Source organism: Bacillus rossius, chromosome 2 (assembly GCF_032445375.1).
Source record: "Bacillus rossius redtenbacheri isolate Brsri chromosome 2, Brsri_v3, whole genome shotgun sequence".
NCBI classification, from domain to species: domain Eukaryota; kingdom Metazoa; phylum Arthropoda; class Insecta; order Phasmatodea; family Bacillidae; genus Bacillus; species Bacillus rossius.
In genome coordinates this window covers 133,705,125-133,724,876 of record NC_086331.1, presented here as the reverse complement: position 1 = coordinate 133,724,876, position 19,752 = coordinate 133,705,125, and the positions used below count along the sequence as shown (strand labels likewise).

At 38.1% G+C, this 19,752-nt stretch overlaps 1 protein-coding gene across 2 annotated transcripts in view; it reads left to right on the top strand.

Annotated features, from left to right (window-relative positions):
• LOC134529860 (TBC1 domain family member whacked) overlaps positions 1-13,868 on the top strand; it is a 57,353-nt gene extending 43,485 nt beyond the window's left edge. For both annotated transcript variants that reach the window (XM_063364378.1, XM_063364380.1), the window contains exon 9: positions 462-13,868. In XM_063364378.1, the coding sequence (XP_063220448.1) occupies positions 462-575 (114 nt within the window). In that variant the 3' untranslated portion in view covers positions 576-13,868. The remainder of the gene's footprint in view (positions 1-461) is intronic.
• The last annotated feature ends 5,884 nt before the right edge of the window (positions 13,869-19,752 follow it).

Below are 19,752 nucleotides of genomic sequence, written 5' to 3'. Positions count from 1 at the left end.
GGCCACCTTAAGGCTTGAATATGTGCAGACTCAAAACCAAATTCCTTACTAGTTTTCTCTAGTGTGTCGTGATTTCTTGGATGGCTGCATTAAACATATTACAATGAACTGTTTATTTAAAATCAAAATTTTTGCTTGATAATATAATTTCTCTGGCATAGTAATAAAGTTTTCTCATTACTTCAAGTAATCAAACAAACTAAAATGTTTAAGTAAAAAAATTCATAAATTTAGGTAGTATCAAATATTGTATTATTTAAAATCACTATCATATGATTTTGGAAATTAAATAAGTTTAAGCTGCATTCCAAATATATGTTTGTGTGATCCAGTTAATACGCTTATGTTATTTTGAATAACATTTAAAGCAATTATTCTATGTAAAAAATTCCTGTAAATTTTTTAATAATCATTCTTTTAATTTTAACATATTTACTGTTTCTTATCATTTTTTTTTATAGATTTTACGTGTTAATTTAACAGAAGAAGACTTTGCTCGTGAACACAAGCGTCAGTTAGTAAAACGGCAGGCAGCAACTGCCCTCAGTGCAAAGAAGAATAGGCAACAGAAGTGACTTGGCAGAATTCTGCAAATTTGGAAAAATATTTCTAAACAAGTGGTATTAGACTGTTATATTTTTAAGGCATTCTACATAACTATTTATTTCAGAAAAGAAATAAATATTCTAGGTAGTTTCTATTTTCATTCCATTTTTAAAAATGGTCGTATTGTAAAATAATGAAGAAGTGATGCAATCCAACGTTTTTATACAGTTATGAAAAATACACAGAAAAGTTCAGAGTTAATACCTAAGTTTGTAAATTTAATTTATTATTATATTACGTTAAAATAAATATAAGTTTTTAGAAAGTAAATATATTAAAAATGCCTAAAACTTGATTAATTTGAATAAATCACGTTGTTAAAAGTCTCAAAAATAGTACATGTGGATACTATTTTTTTTCTGAGGTATAAGCATCTTTTGAAGATAAAACTTTCCTATTGTACCACTGCTGAATGTATTCAAAACCAGCAGTAATTGCTTATTTTCAAACATTGTTTCTCTATATTTTTTAAAATTTTATAGTGTATTTTATTTAAATTTAAAAACCATTATGTTATTTAAAGCCATTTCAAGAAATAATAATGGTTCTACCAATTTTATGTTTATTTTTTGCATAGGTTAATTAAAATATACAACTGTAGTTTGAAAAAAAAATTATAATACAGTTTTTTTTAGAGGTCTCTAGATGGTGTATGGAATGTCACATTTTTTTTCACTTACAATCACTTATGTATAAAATTATCAGATTTCTAAATCAGAAAAAAATTAAAAACTGATATTTACTATAGAAATATATTACTATTTAGATCTTTCTTTACCTTATAGTGGTTTTTGAGAATTTTATTAAAAATTGAATCTCTCACCAAGATTAATACTTTTTTTTTTATAAGGTTTTAGTTTAAATTTGAACCAGTAGGGTGACTAAGCAGTCAAATCAAAATTTTGCAAAAGCCATTACAATTCGAGATTGTATCTAGGGTCTTAAAGAAGTAGTTTTACCCCATTAACATTTTTTTAGACATTAAAGAGGAAAATTTTGCGTTCTTCTATTGCAAAATAAATTGTTTTCCATCACTATTTAAACTTCCTGCATTTATATTTACTGGAAATATTTGGTACGAATATCTCTGTTAAAAGTGCTTAGTAATTAATGCTCAAGGTATTTTAAATTTTTCTTCAGAACAGTTGGCAGGCCAAGGATTTTTATTTAAATTCAATATTTTTTTCTACAATGCCATTGACAAACTTTATGTTTTCCTTCCCTAGGGAATACCTTCTCTTTTTTACAGATAACATTTGAAAGTATGATATTATTTTCTATGAAGTTAAATAAAAGGTTGATAGTAAAAGTAATGATAACATACTGTTTAATGGACATCTTGTTTCGGTACATAATCGTGGGAAGCAGCTGATACTGTACACACAAGGCTCAGAAGATAATATGCTAGCATGGGAAAGATAGTGTGTATGTTTTATCTGCATGCATGGGAATGTATTTAGAATTGTTAGAGGACTGTGTTTACATGTCTGAATTATCCAGAAGTTTCACAGATTTGTATTTCAATGTGAATACTGGTTATTATTCAGGAATACAGGTAAATAGAAATCAGTGCGCTGGTAAAAAGCATGCTTACCTGCCTAATATGTCTGACATGGACAGATGTTAGCTCCAGTTACAATTTAAATTGGCCTCTATAGTATAATACATGTTCATTATTAAAGGGCAGTACAACATAGAACAACTCTTCTTTTAAGTCATGTTGGTCCTCATTTAGCTATGAAAAAATACACTACTGTATTTATTCCTTCTTAAATCAGTTGCCAAAACTATGCAAAATAAATATGCTGAAAATTTATGAGATCTTTATATGGGCCCATACCCCATGCAGTTATAGGCCTTTAGAGCCAATAAAGGTTTTTACTATGGTTTCTTATGAAGGATTTACAGATGAATTTTATTTTTGGTAACAAAACTTGTTCAAATTACTCAAGTGTTCCATCACAGTGCATTATTCTGATTCAATGAAGAGCAACAATCCTTTCTGACAAGTAGTAAAAGGACTTCACCCATTAAAATTTTTATATTTAATATATCTATACGTAGGTACACTGTGTGATTTTTTTCATATTAATAAATTGCTTATGAAGAAATTTTTGAGCAATGAGTGAAATTTACAACTGAAATTTTACCTTTTGCATTGAATTTTTTGTTACATATCATATTTATAAATGTAACAAATTTCATAACTAATTTTTTTTTTGTTTATACCATTGAGTGTGTTAGGCTTGGTTAATTCCATTTCTAGTGTTAAAATTTTACTGATGCATGATTGTATGCAATGTCGCGGGGCAATTCTTCCATTAGCAGTCTTTTCCAATTACAAGTTTTTGTGATGGAAAATCAAGATTTTGACTTTATCATGTTACAGCTAGTAGAAAAAATTGAAAATTTCTAAATCACTCACCTTCATTCACTAAAAAAATTAGACGTTATCAAAATGCTGCTGCCCTTGATGCAGTTACAGTTACAATGGGTTTTACGATAAAAGTTGTATTTGCGTGATTTACACCAGTACAAGTTTTTTTTTTTGTTATTTTAAGCTATAGAAAAATATAGAAAACTTACTGCAGTTTTTAGTAAAAAAAATTGGTTTTAATTTGGCTCTGTTGAAATTAATTTTTGTGTAACTTGTGATTAAAGTAAATGAGGCATTCAGTACACCAGCTTGAAACATTCCGCAAAACAGTGACAAGCAAAGTGTCTTGTAAATCAGTTAGAAACATTTAAACATGTTAAGTATCTGTGGGAAGATAAAAATTATAATTTTTTATTTTGTGTTATTTTGGTACATTAAGGTATGTTAAGAGAGAGATTCAGTAAGCTAAGGCCATATACTTTACAATAACATATATTTTTACCATTTGCAAAATATTTTCTATGTATTCAGTGCTATTAATTGTCTGTAAGGTACTGAATGAATCCTTGGGTTTTTTTGGTGGAGTGATTCATTCTGAGAAGTTTTGCAGTCAGGGTTGACAGAATATAAATGAAATCTAAGCGTGGTAACGCATGGCCTTAGTTTACTTACATGTGTTTTTTTTATTACAAGTAATTTGTACCTTCTTGTTTAAAAAAATATCTTTCACTCTTCAATGAAGCTGAGAGAACTGAGGACAGTAAGCATAAATAGGACCATGTTTATAATATGTGCCAAATGTTTGTTAAACTATATTTTAGAATATAAGAAGTGTTATAATGTGGAATATTATTATTTTTATTTACACTTAAGCTTTTACGAAACACATACTAGTTTAGTGTAAGCATTGATAACATCTGATGCCTCATTTCATGGTGTAGTTTTCATTTCTTCTTGGATACTTCTTGTGAATAGCCAGAGTATTAACGGACTCTGATGTCTGCTTGCGAGCCAGTGTTGTTGTTTTTTTTTAATGAAATTTAAATAATGCTCTACACTCAGGTAGGTCAATAAATCTCAAGGCTTCAAATTTAATTTATGTTCATTTTTTAGTTACTTATTTTTATTGTATTTTTCAGCCTCTTAGAGCCAGTTTTACCACCACTATCTGAAACTGAAAGTTAGCCAGCTTGAAAATTAGGCTACCATTCTGCCACACAGATAAGAGTTATTACCTCTGTTTTGAAACCTTCTTGTTTTGCATAGGCAGGAACAGGTTTGATTGTACATATGTTGACAATGAAAACTACTTAAGTTATTTACTTCTTTGCCACCATTAAAATTGTTTATCCTAAAACTATTTAACAAAGTAATGATTGTAGTTTTCATGTATCGATAAGTATGATCAGCCTGGAGTCTAGTTTTAAATCCCCAGCCATCTCCACGGAAAATGGTCTTAGCATGACAAGAGCAGGCTAGGCAAAATGATTCTGCTGTGGTTTACCATCGCCTTTCATAGTACAGAGGTAAAGGGACATCACAACTTCCAGTCTTGAACCCGTGAAGTAAAGTTGCCGCAGGTCACAAATCTCTGACCCAACCAGGAATCAATGCAGGACCTTTAACTCATCCATCAGAATCTCTTAACTATGGAGCCAACAGGTTGATTGGTGTTCGTATACTCAGTGTACTATTTTATATTTAGCGATGTGGATATTTTTATTTTAACTATAAAGAAAATAGGTGCTTAAAATATTATGCACCAAAGTAATGGTGTAATATTTGTTAATAAAACTGCTTATCATGCTGTATATTTGAAATGCATTTAAATATAAAAATAAAAATGTTATAAGTTAATAAACTTTATTCATCTCTGAATCTTAAAGTGTAAAATAATTTTTGCTTCATGTTTGCTCAACAAATAACCCGCAAATGCTCGCGTCCCAAAATGCATGCATGAAATAATAATGTATTATGGTTTCATGACAGGAAAAAAAAAAGTTCTTGTCACTTGTTTATGTAATAGGTACATTAAAATTCAGATAAAAATAGTGGCACTTCATGACTAATCCAATATATAATACAGTACTAAACCTTACACATTCCTTCAGAAATTTTTTTTTTGTATTTTTCCTTGCTGCACTTTGTCAGCAGCTCTACGGTTTACATTAATGTAACATATAGCAGCACATGTCATTTTTTAAAATTAAAATGGTTTTGAAAAATGGCTTTGCTTGTCTCATTCAGATCACATAAAAAATGTTATTACATGGTATTTAGATATAGTCCTATTAGAATTTTCTTGGAATCCTCATTAAAGGTGTAATATACCTGATATTGTAGAATATTCACACTTCCTTTATGGTTTCCAAAATGTGATGGCCTCCCCCGCCTCTTTTTTTTATTAACTTCCAGTCGCGCTCCTAACAGTTGGATAATGCATGATGCACATAGGCAGTGAGATAAAGTAGCCATTACAACATTAGATAAGGTGGTGGAATGAGGGTAATTCTTACCAGGAGATAAAACTTAAAGAACAAAACCAAGGCCTGGTTTTAGACCCTCATCAATTATACATAGTTGTCACTGAATATTAACACTTTAAAATGTTTGGTTCTTGCAGATATAAGTTTCAATTTTTTTTTTTGCAATTATTTTAATGTAAGCCTTTGTTTTCATGTCTTTTAATTTTATTTTTCACATACACAGAAGTATATTTTTTTTTGTGTTTTGAGACTTTTAAAGCTTGTTATGATTGATGAAGAATTAAATTATATTTGATTGCTTACTCTTCATATGTATGAGTCTGTACCTCATCAAAATAAGGTGCTGTTTAAACTTATTAGTATTTACATAATTTTTTTTGCAGAACATTGTTGGTCATGTTAAGCTAAATAAAATATATCACAGTAAAATTATGACATGACAAAGAGTAATGAAGGTTGCAATGGAAAAATAGGTTTAGAACATTTTTGTGAACACACAACATTGCTAGTTTACACTGTAAGAATGGACACAGAAAAAATAAATACAGAAAAACACAGGAAACATGCCAAACTCAGCTGATGTCAAATGTTAAATGTACAGTCAGCACACAGAATTCCGTGTGCTGTCCATACATACACTAAGAGACAATTACTGGCGGTGTGACGTAGCAATATGGCGAAAGCTGGAACTTGGCCGAGTATGGGCTGAAAAGTACTTACAATGTCCAGTTCCCGTTTTACGGTAGGAAGGAAGGGCTTCGCCCTAATAACATTACATATAAAACTGCAGTAAAAGGCTGGAGGCAATGACGATTACTTACGATTGAACTGCGACCACGCGGTAGTGAACGTGATACGTGGACAGTCCCCGAAGGACACACATGATGCCATAGCTGGCCGAGTTGGGGAAAGCTGAAGGAAAGTGATTGAACGGATTGATGGTGATCAGAATTCATGTGGAAAATGAAACAGTTGATGCAGTGTCCCACGTCGTAACATGCAGATGAATTGGGGACATATGATGAACTACAGGTGTCGCTAACAGTAAAGCCAGAATGTGAACAAATTTTTAACAAGAGAAGGCCTGGGTCATTAATTTTTGGGAGATACATAGTGCCGAAATAAACAGAAAATGCCGTTTTCCAAGTGGAAAACTACTTTGGTAACTGTATTGAAGTATTGAGTATGTGCAGTTGTGTGGGGAATATAAAAGCGCGGTTAGTAGTGTTGCAATGACTGAGGTACATCTAACAGATATAATTTTCAAATGGATGTTAAGTATTATCTGTCACACATTTGACGTTTAGTGTTGAAAACTAATGGCATGACTTGTAAAGTCTAAGATTGTAAGACATAATTAATTCATATTGCTGGCGAGACAATTGAAAGGGATGGTGCTTTTTGCTGTCCATGAGCCATAACAACATAACTAAGCTGCAAAATAATGTAATATTCTGAAGTGATGTGAGAAATGAAACACCTTTAGCCATGATAACGTTTGTTTATGCAACATGCTATTAACTGGGGCTTCCTATTTGACGTCGGCCGAGGCTTCGCCCTGAGCCTGGACAGGCTCCGCTCCCTCCCGGCATTTCACCGCGAACGGGTGTTTGTTTTGAATTGCGCGCCAGGACCTCCCTCATGAGGGCGCTGTAGAAGCAGTGCGACGGCCCCTAATTATGTAGCTAATGAATTATTGTAACCTTTTATTTTTAGCCCCAGTGTTTTTATGTTCAAGCCAACGTGCTCTTTTATACTTAATTTAATAATATATTCTAGTTTTACAGACGTTGCGCGGACGAATCCGCACGGACCGGAACTTGACCTCAGTTGTGATTCTTTTAAGTCTCACTTTAAATAATTACAGAAGTGTTAATGGTTTTTAATTAAGAGTATGTATTGTGTTTTGTAATTAAATGATGTGTTTTTTAATTATCTTCACTTTCGCCGGGGCACGGGATCATTAATTAACGTAACGGTTTTTGTACGGCGGAAGTGCGCCATTGCGAGGGTAGCGTCGCCAGTTCCTCTTCAAGAGCCATCGAGAGTAGACGCGTCAGCACCCCGGGGGTCGCAATCTTTGTGCATCTGATCAAGTATTTCTGTTTTATAATTTGTTCCTAAATAATTTCAATCTCTAGCCCTCGGGGCCGCTCTCGGTCGGTGGGACGTTTAATTAAATATTTATATAACTCGTTACGAACTTCTTTGTCGCAGTCCACAGGAGACTCATGGCGCATGGCCACATGGTTGGTCCACGCTTTACCTAAGTTGATCCGTGCCCAGGCCTTTTACTGTTTTAATGGAGAACGTGTAGGGAGGCGTGAGTTATGTTATTAAACCTAAATTTTAACTGAGTCGTGAGTTATATTTTACGTAACGAGAATCCAACCTTTGTACGAATGTGGCGTGCCCGACGCCTAGAGCGGGCCAGGTTTAGTGTAGATCGACACAAGCGAATCAATAGGGCTGGTAACTCGTCCCACATGGGTCACGTCACGCCCTGAGAGAGAGGATCGGCCGGTGTCCACGTGCCCATTTCACGTGGTGGCGGCCATATAAACATCTTTCCCCGTGAAGCAGTGGAGAAGATAGCCCTCATATTGATAGCTTATGCTTGTGCATGAATACTGATGGATGTCTTGTGTGCATATTTGTATAAATATGTATAGTGGTTATGCATGTTAACACATACTATGGACACTTAGTGTGTATAAGTAGATCTTTAATCATTCTTGCCCATAATAATGATTTCATTCCTCAAAGTTATAGTTTTACACACATTATTGTTATTAATTTTGAATATTTTTGTTTTTTAAAAATAAATTTTATCACTCGGATATGTTATCTATTTCTTAAAAGGATCATAATAAAGATTAGTTATTTGTCATAAATATTAATGTTTTTTATATAAATACAGCTCTAAAGTGTCTCGAATGCAACCAAACTTAATTTTTTTTTCACTAATACATTTTTTATTGAAATTATCATAATTATAGTTATTTGATCTGCTTACTTATATTTAAGTATTTATTTTGATAGTCATTCTTAATATATACTTTTAAAATTAGTTTTTATTATAATGGTCAAACCCAAATGGTTAGTAAGTAATTTTGTACTTTGTAATTTTTTGAGTTTCATTGAATACAAAATATAAAACATTGATTGGTTAGATACATTTTCATTTTGAACATAAAATTGGGTCAAGTATCCATTTTTCTACATGTCCTGCCAACTCCAAAATGGCGTAGGTGTCGTTAGTGGCAGGTTACGATAAAGGTCTTGGTTAGATTCCCGGGTAGGGCAAGTTTGTTGAATATTTCAGCATTTTGGCTTATAATTAATCAGCTTTAAAGCTGTTACCTGTTTAATCGGCCTAAGAAATTGTTTTTATAATAAAATAGGTTCTGATTGTCATGCTGTCAAATGTTACAGTACAAATTTTACATGTAATAATTTTAGCTGCCAGAAATAAAGAAAGATAAAAATTAATATTTTAATTAGGTACTAAATAAATATCTTAACTCTTTGTATGATTAAATTTAAAAAAAATATATTATTTTAAGTCTATTATTTATCATATGAAAACAATTCTGCAAATGTTGGTTTGGTACTTGCAGAACCATTAAAACTTGTATCTTAAATAGTTAGAAGTGTATAGTTTCCTGTCCTTGATAAGGTCACATTGCTTGGTGACACGCCAACTGTTCATCACAGATACAATCCAGAGCTGTAGTGGATGGAGCCATTTTATTTTTCACGTGTGGTACACATGCTGGCCCTCGCACCAAGACCAGTTGTTCTCCGAAACATGAACCTTCATAATACTATATGAAGTCCAGTACATATCCATAGCACCTGGTAAGAGTGGAAGCCTGATAACTTGCTATATTACACCATATTTAATCACAAATAAATATGCATACAAATTAGACATTTTCATCATACCAACTAATTTTCTGCAGGAAGGTTACACTTAAAGTTAAGAGAGCAAACACTGTTTTGTATCTAGTAGAATAGTTAGTATCTTCATGAATTAAAGTATTTTGAATTGACATTTTAGGTTAACAAAATGGTCATGTGACCATATTGTGGCCAAATATTCAATGGTTTCATATTTTGATTAGTGTTGTCAGAATCAATGTTTGCAAAATTATAAAAAAACTTTATTTTTGCTATGATAATTATTCCTGTATTGATGCTGCATGCTTCACAAACCAGTTTATCACAATAATAAATGTGTATTATTGTTGACAACTCTTTCTGTACAATCTTTGTTAAATTCAATTATATATATATATTTTTTTCTTATTAACCTATTACTACTCCAACAATTAGTGTTTAGTATTCAAGAGTGATGATACGTAGGAATACATGTTCCATTTACTGTACGAGATTTGTGTTTCCAGTTGAGGCTGGATGCAGGTGAGAGCACTTTCCCCCTCTCCCTCCGTAAAATATACACTGGATAAAATTACTTCTGAAAATAAGTTTTTGGGCTATTTTTTAATTTGAATTCTAATGAAAGATGGATGAACAACTACTAATAACTCAGTTTTACTGGGGTTGAGGTATTCTAGACTCACTGTGGTTCTCCCCCCTATCCTTAACCCCCAAAATGCATGAAGTGCTTTACTTGCTGAGCAGGAAAGCTGCGAACAAGTACTTCTATTATAAACTTGTGTGTTGCAAACCGGCAACTGAAGCAAATGTGAACCCTGCCCTCGATCCAGCTGTGGTAACAAGTGAATACTGCCAGATAATTGCATACACATTTACTTTCTGCATACCCAAATGCTTCATTTCTTAGTGTATCGGGAGGTAAAAGGAAAAAAAAAAAACATTCTTGGTTTATTGTATAGACATCCATCACAACCAAATTTTCCCTTCAGATAATGGCAAAATCACACCAAAAATACCTCAGTAAAACTTGCAAACCTGTTTGAAATACTGTCAAAACCAAGTTATGTGTTTCCTACATACCTACTTAGGTATATTTATATTGATATACTCGTGTTTCAGCATCTTCTTACTGTATTGATATTTGGGATCTTCTTTTAATAAGTAAATTACACCAATTAACACAATTTTACAAGGTATTTTGAGAGTAATAACATACTTGGAATTTAGAGCAAATACGCTCCAACTTTCTCAAACCCGCAACTAAATATTTGACAGTAATTCCACTTCAAAATTGAAAATATCATGAAACACCCAAATTTATCATTTTGTTAGGGATTCCATTCTATGTACACAAATATTCTTACCTGAACTAAAGGTAACTGTATCATCTTTTTTACATAATTCTAATGTTATATTTGATCTATGGAACAGTATAAATCTCTGGCATAAGCTTCCAAAAAAAAAAAAAAAAAAGAATTTTAACAAAACTAATTTAAAAATAGTTGCAAAACTGTTTATTAACTCAGATAATCGCTTCACTGACAACACTTCCATGATACTTGTTGCATGATTTATTGAATTAATACATTTGACAAAAACTACGTTATGTTTAGCATGACTCTAAAAAGGAACTGAGAACATGAAGATGTAACTAACTAGTATATGTATACTTTGTAACTTGTTAACTATTCAGTCTTTGTTAACTATTAAATTGTGGTTTAAGGTACCTAAAACTACAGTTATTTGTATTTTAACTTTAACCCATTATAAGGTGCTTTTTGTCATTTAACCCATTTTAAGGTGTTTTTTGTCAATCAGTTTAATAGTTGATTTTTATGATTTTAGTTAAACTATTCTGTGTTCTTTTTATTATTTTTTTTACTATGTGTTGCGGAGTCTTAAGTAATCACAAAAAAATTGAGAGTTGTATTTAAGCCACAGTTTTAATTATTATTGATATTGTGTGTGTTGTTGCAGAACTTACAAAATGTTGTGCATGAAAGTATTCCAAGTTTTAAGTTTTGTTAATTGGGAGCAATTCATGCCAGCTTGTCTGAGCTAACACAACTGAACAGGTGGTTTGAATTACGTGTGTTTACCAGTGGCTATTTCTTAAAATAAATGCAGTTTCTACTAGTTTATATATACTTGAGAAATTAGATTTAAATATTATATCAGTACTATATTTAAATTATTTTCTAACATTCAAAAATATCAAGATACACACTCGATGTAGAAGTCACTAGATATGTAGATATCTACATGGATTCACTTGCTCTTGTAGTGGCATATACCATAATAATGTCACTTTACAAACCGTGCAGAAAACATTTCCAATGAACCAGAAACAAACTAAAATTTTAGATTAAAAATGCACATAGTGCTTCTAAATGCCCCAGGAGTGCTGCCTGCCGGAGTATGGCTGACTCTAATCTGGAAGTGGAAAAAATTATTTCCAGATATCACTCTCTTCCTCGATGCACGAATCGAAAACCCCAAATAAATTTTCATGCAACCACAAATTAGCCATTTTGATATTGACATTTTTATAGGAGGATACTCTACCCTGGGGGGGGGGGGGTTTAGGCCCCTCCATTCTGATTGCAATTTACAATGGGTTAAATAATGTTTTCTGGTAAAAAAAAATGGGAATGAATATTATATAGTTTTTGTGCTTGGGCACAGTAATATTTACATATATATAAGGTTTTTATTGATTTTATCGAGAACTAGCTTTAGTACACATATTTATAAATAATTGAGAGTTTGCTTCGAAATTATATTGCTAAAATAGGAAAAGCAACAGAAAATACTTACTTGAACGAGTAAAGAAAAATTTGCCCTGTGCCATGTGTTGTAACCACTGTGGTCAACGCACACTGAGTGAAGTAAGTAGTTTGCTATGTTCTGTGAGCGACCTGTACTAAGCAAGTGCACACAGAGTGATTTTTTCCACACAGTATCCAAGAGTCTGTGCAGGTTTTGAGTATGAATAGAATTTTAAACAATTTAAGAATAATAAAATTTATTTTATATTAATTCAGAAGATTAAAAGAGCAAACAAGAATTGTGTTATTGAGTAAACTATAAAATATATTAAGAATATAATTTATATAGATTAGGTAGTTTATCACAATGTGAATGAAACCACATATTTTTGCATATGTCAGATGTAAATAATTTACACGTGCTACTAGGATTCATAGAAGGAGTATTTTTGTTTGCCAACCTATATCATAAGTAATATTTTATATGTGAAAATATTCTAATTTTAAGCATTGAAATAATTTGCTTTTAAGTTTGCCCTTTTCTCAGCTAATGTTCTAGTTGATTGTGTGGCAGCGAACTGCACTCGCAAAGAAGTCTCACGTGACACTTGAACTTTAATAGTTTTAGGAGCGCATGCAGGGGAGTCTAATGACAAATAATATAATCAAACAAGCTGGAAATGAATAGATAAAACTGTTCCATATCATGAAGAATTGTATATTTTGTAGGATGGCATAGCATGGTTTTATTCGATTGGCTCCCTTACATGTTCTTTATAAGAGCAGCATATTGTTGGACTGGTTAGTGTTTCTTGAAGTATTTTTATGACCATTTTTCATCTACTGTTAAGACTTTTGTATCAGCCACTGTAAAAAGTGGACAAATATTACAAACAAATTAAGTTTTATGTTTAAAATGTTTTAAAACTATAAAAATAATAAAATTGAATATAACTAGCATATATACAAGTATTTTTATCATTATTTATATATCAAGTTTCCATGCTAATTATAATGTATGAATTAATTAATGGTATTATTATATTATTAAAATTCCACTATCCACAACATACAAAATTATTTTTGGCAACATTGAAAATTATAAAATAGAATAGAAGCTGCATCCACTGTGAGAGAAAATTATCACAAGTTGAGCAAACATCTTTGAGCACTGTTATGAGACATAAAGCTGTTCTTATGGCTACATTGCAGTGTCTCTGATTAGCTGTATCAAATAGATTAAATGTGAAAGAATCACTTTTATTTTCAAGTTTCAATTTTCTAAGAACTAGAACTAGAACTAAACAAAACTAGAACAAAAATAGGATTTTCCCTCCCCCCCCCCCCCCCTCCTTTTCCCGGGTGCCGCAAGCACTTCCCTTATCACGGGTGCCGCAAGCACTTCCCTTATCACGGGTGCCGCAAGCACTTCCCTTATCATGGGTGCCGCAAGCACTTCCCTTAACACGGGTGCCGCAAGCACTTCCCTTATCACGGGTGCCGCAATCACTTCCCTTATCACGGGTGCCGCAATCACTTCCCCTATCACGGGTGCCGCAATCACTTCCCCTATCACGGGTGCCGCAATCACTTCCCCTATAACGGGTGCCGCAATCACTTCCCCTATCACGGGTGCCGCAAGCACTTTCCTTATCACGGGTGCCGCAAGCACTTTCCTTATCACGGGTTCTGCAAACACTTCCCTTATCATGGGTGTATTGCAAGCACTTTTGCGGGGGGGGGGGGGGGGGGGTGAAATCACCATATTTTTAGAAACTTTTTCCCTGAAAGCTTGACATGCAGCTTACATGAAGAGTTACTTTTAACATATTTAGCTAACAATAAATGTTTAAAGCCATTATTTGTCTGTCCTATATTAAATTTAGTGGTACTTAAATAATTAACTGAAAACAAGGAAACAAATTAGAATATAATGTAACATTTATATAAATATTTTCAGAATAAATTGAACTAGGAAATGTACATTTTTTTTAAGTCAACACAAATTAAGAATGTTGAAAGACTTTTTTACAGTTATGGATTGATTCACTAAAAATATACAAAGTCCACATATTTTATAAGGTTTAACAGTATGTTACACATAGCGCTCATTTCACACATTTTATTTGTCATGACATCCTGCGTAACTCAACATAAACATTTACTCTTTTGATTTACTCCTAGAGTGACTGTATTTATTTTTTAGTGATATGATATTATTCCTGAGATGTATGACTGCAAAAATTCATTTTGATTGTACTGAGAATAATTTAACTTTCTCATAAGAAGCTTCCAAATATGAATAACTTTGCACACACATTTTGTTAAATGCTGTGAAACACGTTGTGGTTTTGCTTTCTTTTGGCCAAAATGAGGCATTTAAAATTACTTTCTGTGGTGAAATTTTGTTTAGAAAACTTTTGCATGCTGAAATTATTTCATATTTTGACAGTAAACTTCACGGGTAGAGTTGCCCCGGGTGCCGTAAGAGCCGAAGACTTTGGGCTGCATCCTTGTCATTCCCCTTTCCCCCTCCACTCCCTCTGTGCCCTTATTGGTTGTGCTCTTGTCTTAATCAGTTTGTTGAAATAAGCTTGTAACCCTTCATTTGGGTCTTGTTCTGTTAGTGCACTTCCTAGAGCGAGGCCCCGCTGTACATTGCTACGAGGTGGCCATGGCAATGTTTGTATAATTTATCTCATTTGCGATAGTTCCTGGTGGTCTAACTCTGTTGCACACATTTCTGTATAATATTTGACTTTGGTGAAATTCACTTTCGACTACCACCATGTCAGTTCATCTTTGGTTTTAATTATTTTGCTGCTCTTGTTTTCAGTAAAGTACATTTATCTGTTCAGGTTATTTAGCATTTTGCCATTTCAAGCCTCATAGTGATTTATATATTGTCATAAATTTCTAGCTGGTGTACTTAAATCTGAACACCCCCTTAAATTATTTTTGCAGCTTTAATATTCGTGTTAACTAGTAACATCTTTCCCGTAGTCATTTAATTGCTCTAAATACCACGCCAGTATCGTATAATTGTTCTCATGAACATGGATACTTGCTTGAGCTTAACGCGACATCATTACAACACTTGGCTGTTGTTTGAGTCTCTCTCTGTGCAAAGAATGGGATTCGGCTCCCTTTCATGTGTTTATCTTGTTTAATCTTTCATTTTGTGATAGTTTTCAATTTAATAAAATTTATGTATTCTGTTCTTGAACACATCTTTATACTGACGTCAGCCGGGGCTACGCCCCATGAGCCTAGTCAGTCTCCGTTTCCTCAACATTCCTCTCCCCTTCCCCGGCATTTGTACCGCCATGTACGTAGTCGTGTGTTTGAATTGCGCGCCACGAACTACCACAAGAGGGCGCTTAGAAGCAGTGCGGCGATCCCTAAAATTGCTATGTTAATATTAATTGTAAGCCTTTTTGTTGTTTTCATCCATCTTCGCCCCAGTGCTGTGTAGTTTACTTGTGTTTCTTTAATTTAAATAAGTTACCTTAAATAACTATAGACGTTGCCCGGGCGGACCCGAACAGGCACGGACTTGGACGAGGATAGGAATGCTTTTATATGAATTATCATTAAATAAGTAAATAGTAACAAACTTTCCATTGTCAGTAATTTTTATATATTTTTAATGTTTATCTGTAATTTACTCAACTTTCGCCGGGGCACGGAGTCGTAGAATACAGTAACGGTAATTGTGTTGGCGCGAAGGGCGCCATGTTGCCACCTGCGAGCGATGAGCTCAGCCCAGTCCATCTTCATCACTGACCGAGAGCAGACGCGCCAGCACCCCGGGGACCTCAACCTTTGTTCTGCACTGACCAAGTAATTCTGTCTCGTTAAGTGTTTCTGAATCTCTTTCGCTCGTCATCCTCGGGGCAGCTCTCGGCCAGCGGGCTGTTTAATTAATTAATTGTCTCAGTCGAGTTTTTCATCACCGTGTAATAAGTATACTTTGCAGTATGGCCACGTGTGTGGACCATGCCCTCACCTAAACCGATTCGTGCCTCAGGCTTTTTAACCGTGTAATGTGTAACGTGTAACGGGCGTGTAGAGAGACGTGTTAGTGAAATTAAATCTGGAGAATAAATATAAAGTGAGTACTTATTTAATCACGTGGTGAGTGAGTCTAGGAGTGTGGCGTGCCCGACGCCTAGAGCGGGCCAGGTCTGGGTAGCTAGGATAGAAAGGGCTGGTAACTCGTCCCCACTTGGGCTACGTCACGCCCTGAGTGAGAGACTCCGCCGGGTCCACGTGCCCTTCCACGTGGTGGCGCCCATAGTTAACATCTCGAAATCACCGGCAATGCGCGATCAGCCCTCAAATGGCGCCCAAGAGCGTGGGGCGAGTTACATCTTCCGCGAAAACCAGACCTGTACGAGCGTGTGAGATAGGCGGTTGTTACGCGGAGCGCGCGGAACTAAAGTTCGCGCTGGAACTATTGTTCGCGCGGAGCGTATAGCGGGACTCTGGCGCGCCGGCCACGTGACCAGCCGGGCGCGCGCTTCCAGGAATTCGCTGCGAGCAGCCAGGTGGCCGCATTCCTCGCGACAACAGCAGCCGGGCCAGGTCAGTGTGTGTGTGTACCGCCATCCGCGTCGCGTCGCGTAGCGAAGGGAAGAGGGGCAATCGACCGGCCTCACCACCACACGACCATGTCGGACAACCACGGACTTGACAAAAATCCGGGCGCGATTAAGGCAAGTGAGTTGTTTCAAAAGAATAGCTTATATTGTGTTATGTGCGCGCGACCGCGCCAGGTGAGCGGGACGGCGATTTCTTCGTGGACGGACACGTGCGTGTGCGTAGGACAGTATGAAGCGCAGCCGAACCACGAGCAGGCAGAACGGGCGGATCAGTTTGAGGCGGGACACGGGAAGTGCACGGATGCGGAGTGTGAGGGCAAGACGCGGGAGGGAGGCTGGTGCCGGAACTGTCGCGCGTTCAAGCACACGGCGTGTCTCGCGAAGTCCGAAATAATCTCCTTTCAAGACGGGTGGTACACGTGCCAGTGGTGCCACCACGTGAGAATAGCGGGCCCGTCAGGCCGCAGCCCGGTGAGAGACGCCGCCGACACACCACGGAGCAGGGTACCTCTCATAGGACACGTGGAGCTACCGGAATTTGCGGGCAGAACCAGCGACGATCCGCGGAGATTTGTACACGCGTGTCGGGAACGCCTGAATCGCTACGGAGTGCCGGAGTGTGAGTGGGCGAACAGGGTGAGCACCGCGCTCAAAGGCGACGCCAAGACGTGGTGGCAGATCGTCCAGGAGTATGACATGCCGTGGACCGAGTTCGCGAGATTGTTCGAGGCCAGATTCGCGGACGTGAAGACAGAGATGAGAGTGCGGACGGAGCTGTATTGTCTCGAGCAAGGCGCGACGGAGGCGGCGGAGGCGTTTATCATGAAAAAAATACGTCTGTACAAGCGGCTGTTTCCCGGAGAAGAACCTACCGGAGTGCTGGAGCGGGTAGTTGAGCTGATGCGCCCGGAATTTCGCCCGTATTTACGCCCGATGACGCGGCGTCCGGCAGAGGAGTTCGTCCAACAGGCGCGCGTCTTAGAGCAGGACCTACGAGCTGTCAGACCGACCAGGATCCACGCCACCCTGAGCACCAAGCAGGAAGACACGACGCCCGCCGACACCAAGGCGCTGGTGCCCTACACGGCGCCCACCCGAGACCAAGCTAGGCGCGACGAACCCGGACCGAGCGGCCACGCGCAGCTGACATGGCGGAGACGGACTACCGGCGGCAGCCCACCACCTCAGTGCCACACGTGTCCACCAGGCACGTTCCATTGGCACGAGAACTGCCCGGTGAGGAACAAGTTCCGGCCTGACTTCGCGGCGCAGCAGCCGTCGGGAAACGGACGGCAGGGGGCGGCGCGCTAAGACAGCCCACCTCCCCCGCCTCACCTAACAACAACAGACCTACGGCGGCGGGGCCTCTCCTGGGTCACGTGGGAGCGGCGGAGGCCGACCTGTTGCGCATTCCGGTGGTTGTCAACGGGCGCGCAGTCCACGCGCTTGTTGACACCGCCGCCAGCCACAACTGTGTGGCGGCACGCGTGATTGGCCGTGACAACTTCGAGTACCACCCGGGCCAACTCCAGCTGGCTACCACGGGGGACGCCTGCTACACCCAGGGCGTCGCGACGCTGGAGGTGGACGTGCGGGACCAACGGTCCGTCACGACGGCGCTGGTGGTGGAGCAGTTACGTGATGACGTCATTCTGGGGCTACCCTGGCTCTACGAGCAGCACGCAGCCATCGACATCCGGGCCGGCTGCGTCCACGTCGGCACCCAGGGGCGGCGGACCATCCACGGGCTGGGTAAGCCTACTCCACCAGCAGTAAACCAGGTCAGTCTCGACGAGTTCCAGCACGGAGTTCCCCCCGAGTTTCGTGCTACCATCCAGCAGGTCCTCGATCATCAGTGTAATGTGTTTGCGTCCGCGGACCCGCTGAAACGTACCACCATAGCTGAGCATGCCATCCCGACCCATCCTCACGAGCCAATGTTTATCCCACCCGGTAGCTACGGCCACGTTGGTAAACAGACCATCCTAGACCAGGTTCAGGACATGTTGCATGACGGGATAATTGAGCCTAGCGAAAGTCCGTATAATTTCCAGGTCGTGTTGGCAGAAAAAAAAGACGGGAAACTACGCTTCTGTGTCAATTTCAAACCTATCAATAGAGTGACAATTAATGCCCCACCCCCCCTGCTGAACATGGCCGACACACTTTCAGGCCTGGGTAACGCCAAGATATTTTCTTCCCTCGACCTAAAATCTGGGTATTGGCAGGTGCCGATACGTCCGGCGGACCGACCCAAGACGGCGTTCACAGCCCCAGACGGGCGGAGATTTCAGTTTTGCGCGATGCCATTCGGCCTACAGGACGCCCCCGCTACCTTCCAAGGGATGATGACACGGGTCTTAGACAACTACTCGGGCAAGTTTGCGGCCGCGTATCTGGACGACATAATTGTTTGGTCTCAGACGTGGGAAGAACATGCGCATCATTTAGCATTAGTCTTGGAACGCCTGGCGAGCCATGGTCTGACATGCAATCGCGAAAAATGCCACCTGGGGACCACAGAACTAGATTTCCTGGGCTTAGTGGTTAACGCGGACGGAAACCGACCCACGGAAAAACAGCTGAGTGTAATTATCAACAAGGAGCCCCCACGCACGCGCAAGCAACTGCAAAAGTTCTTGGGGCTAGCTAACTGGCTGCGAGCCTTCGTCCCAGAGTTCTCGGTAGTAGCGGCGCCGATGACAGAACAGCTGTCACCCAAACGTCCGTTCAGGTGGACCGTGGAAGCCCAGAACGCTTTTGACGAGCTAAAACGCAGATTTCAACAGTGCCACTTACTCGCGCGGCTGGACCCAGGCAGACCCCTGATCGTACAAACAGACGCGAGCGAGAAGGGCATCGGGGCCATCCTGTTACAACTCGGCGACGACGGCGAGCCTCGGGTGATTGAATATGCAAGCGCCAAGTTCGGCGACGTCGAGCAGCGGTATAGCGTGAACGAGCGTGAGTGTCTAGGCGTAGTTTGGGCCCTCAGACGCTACCGCCCA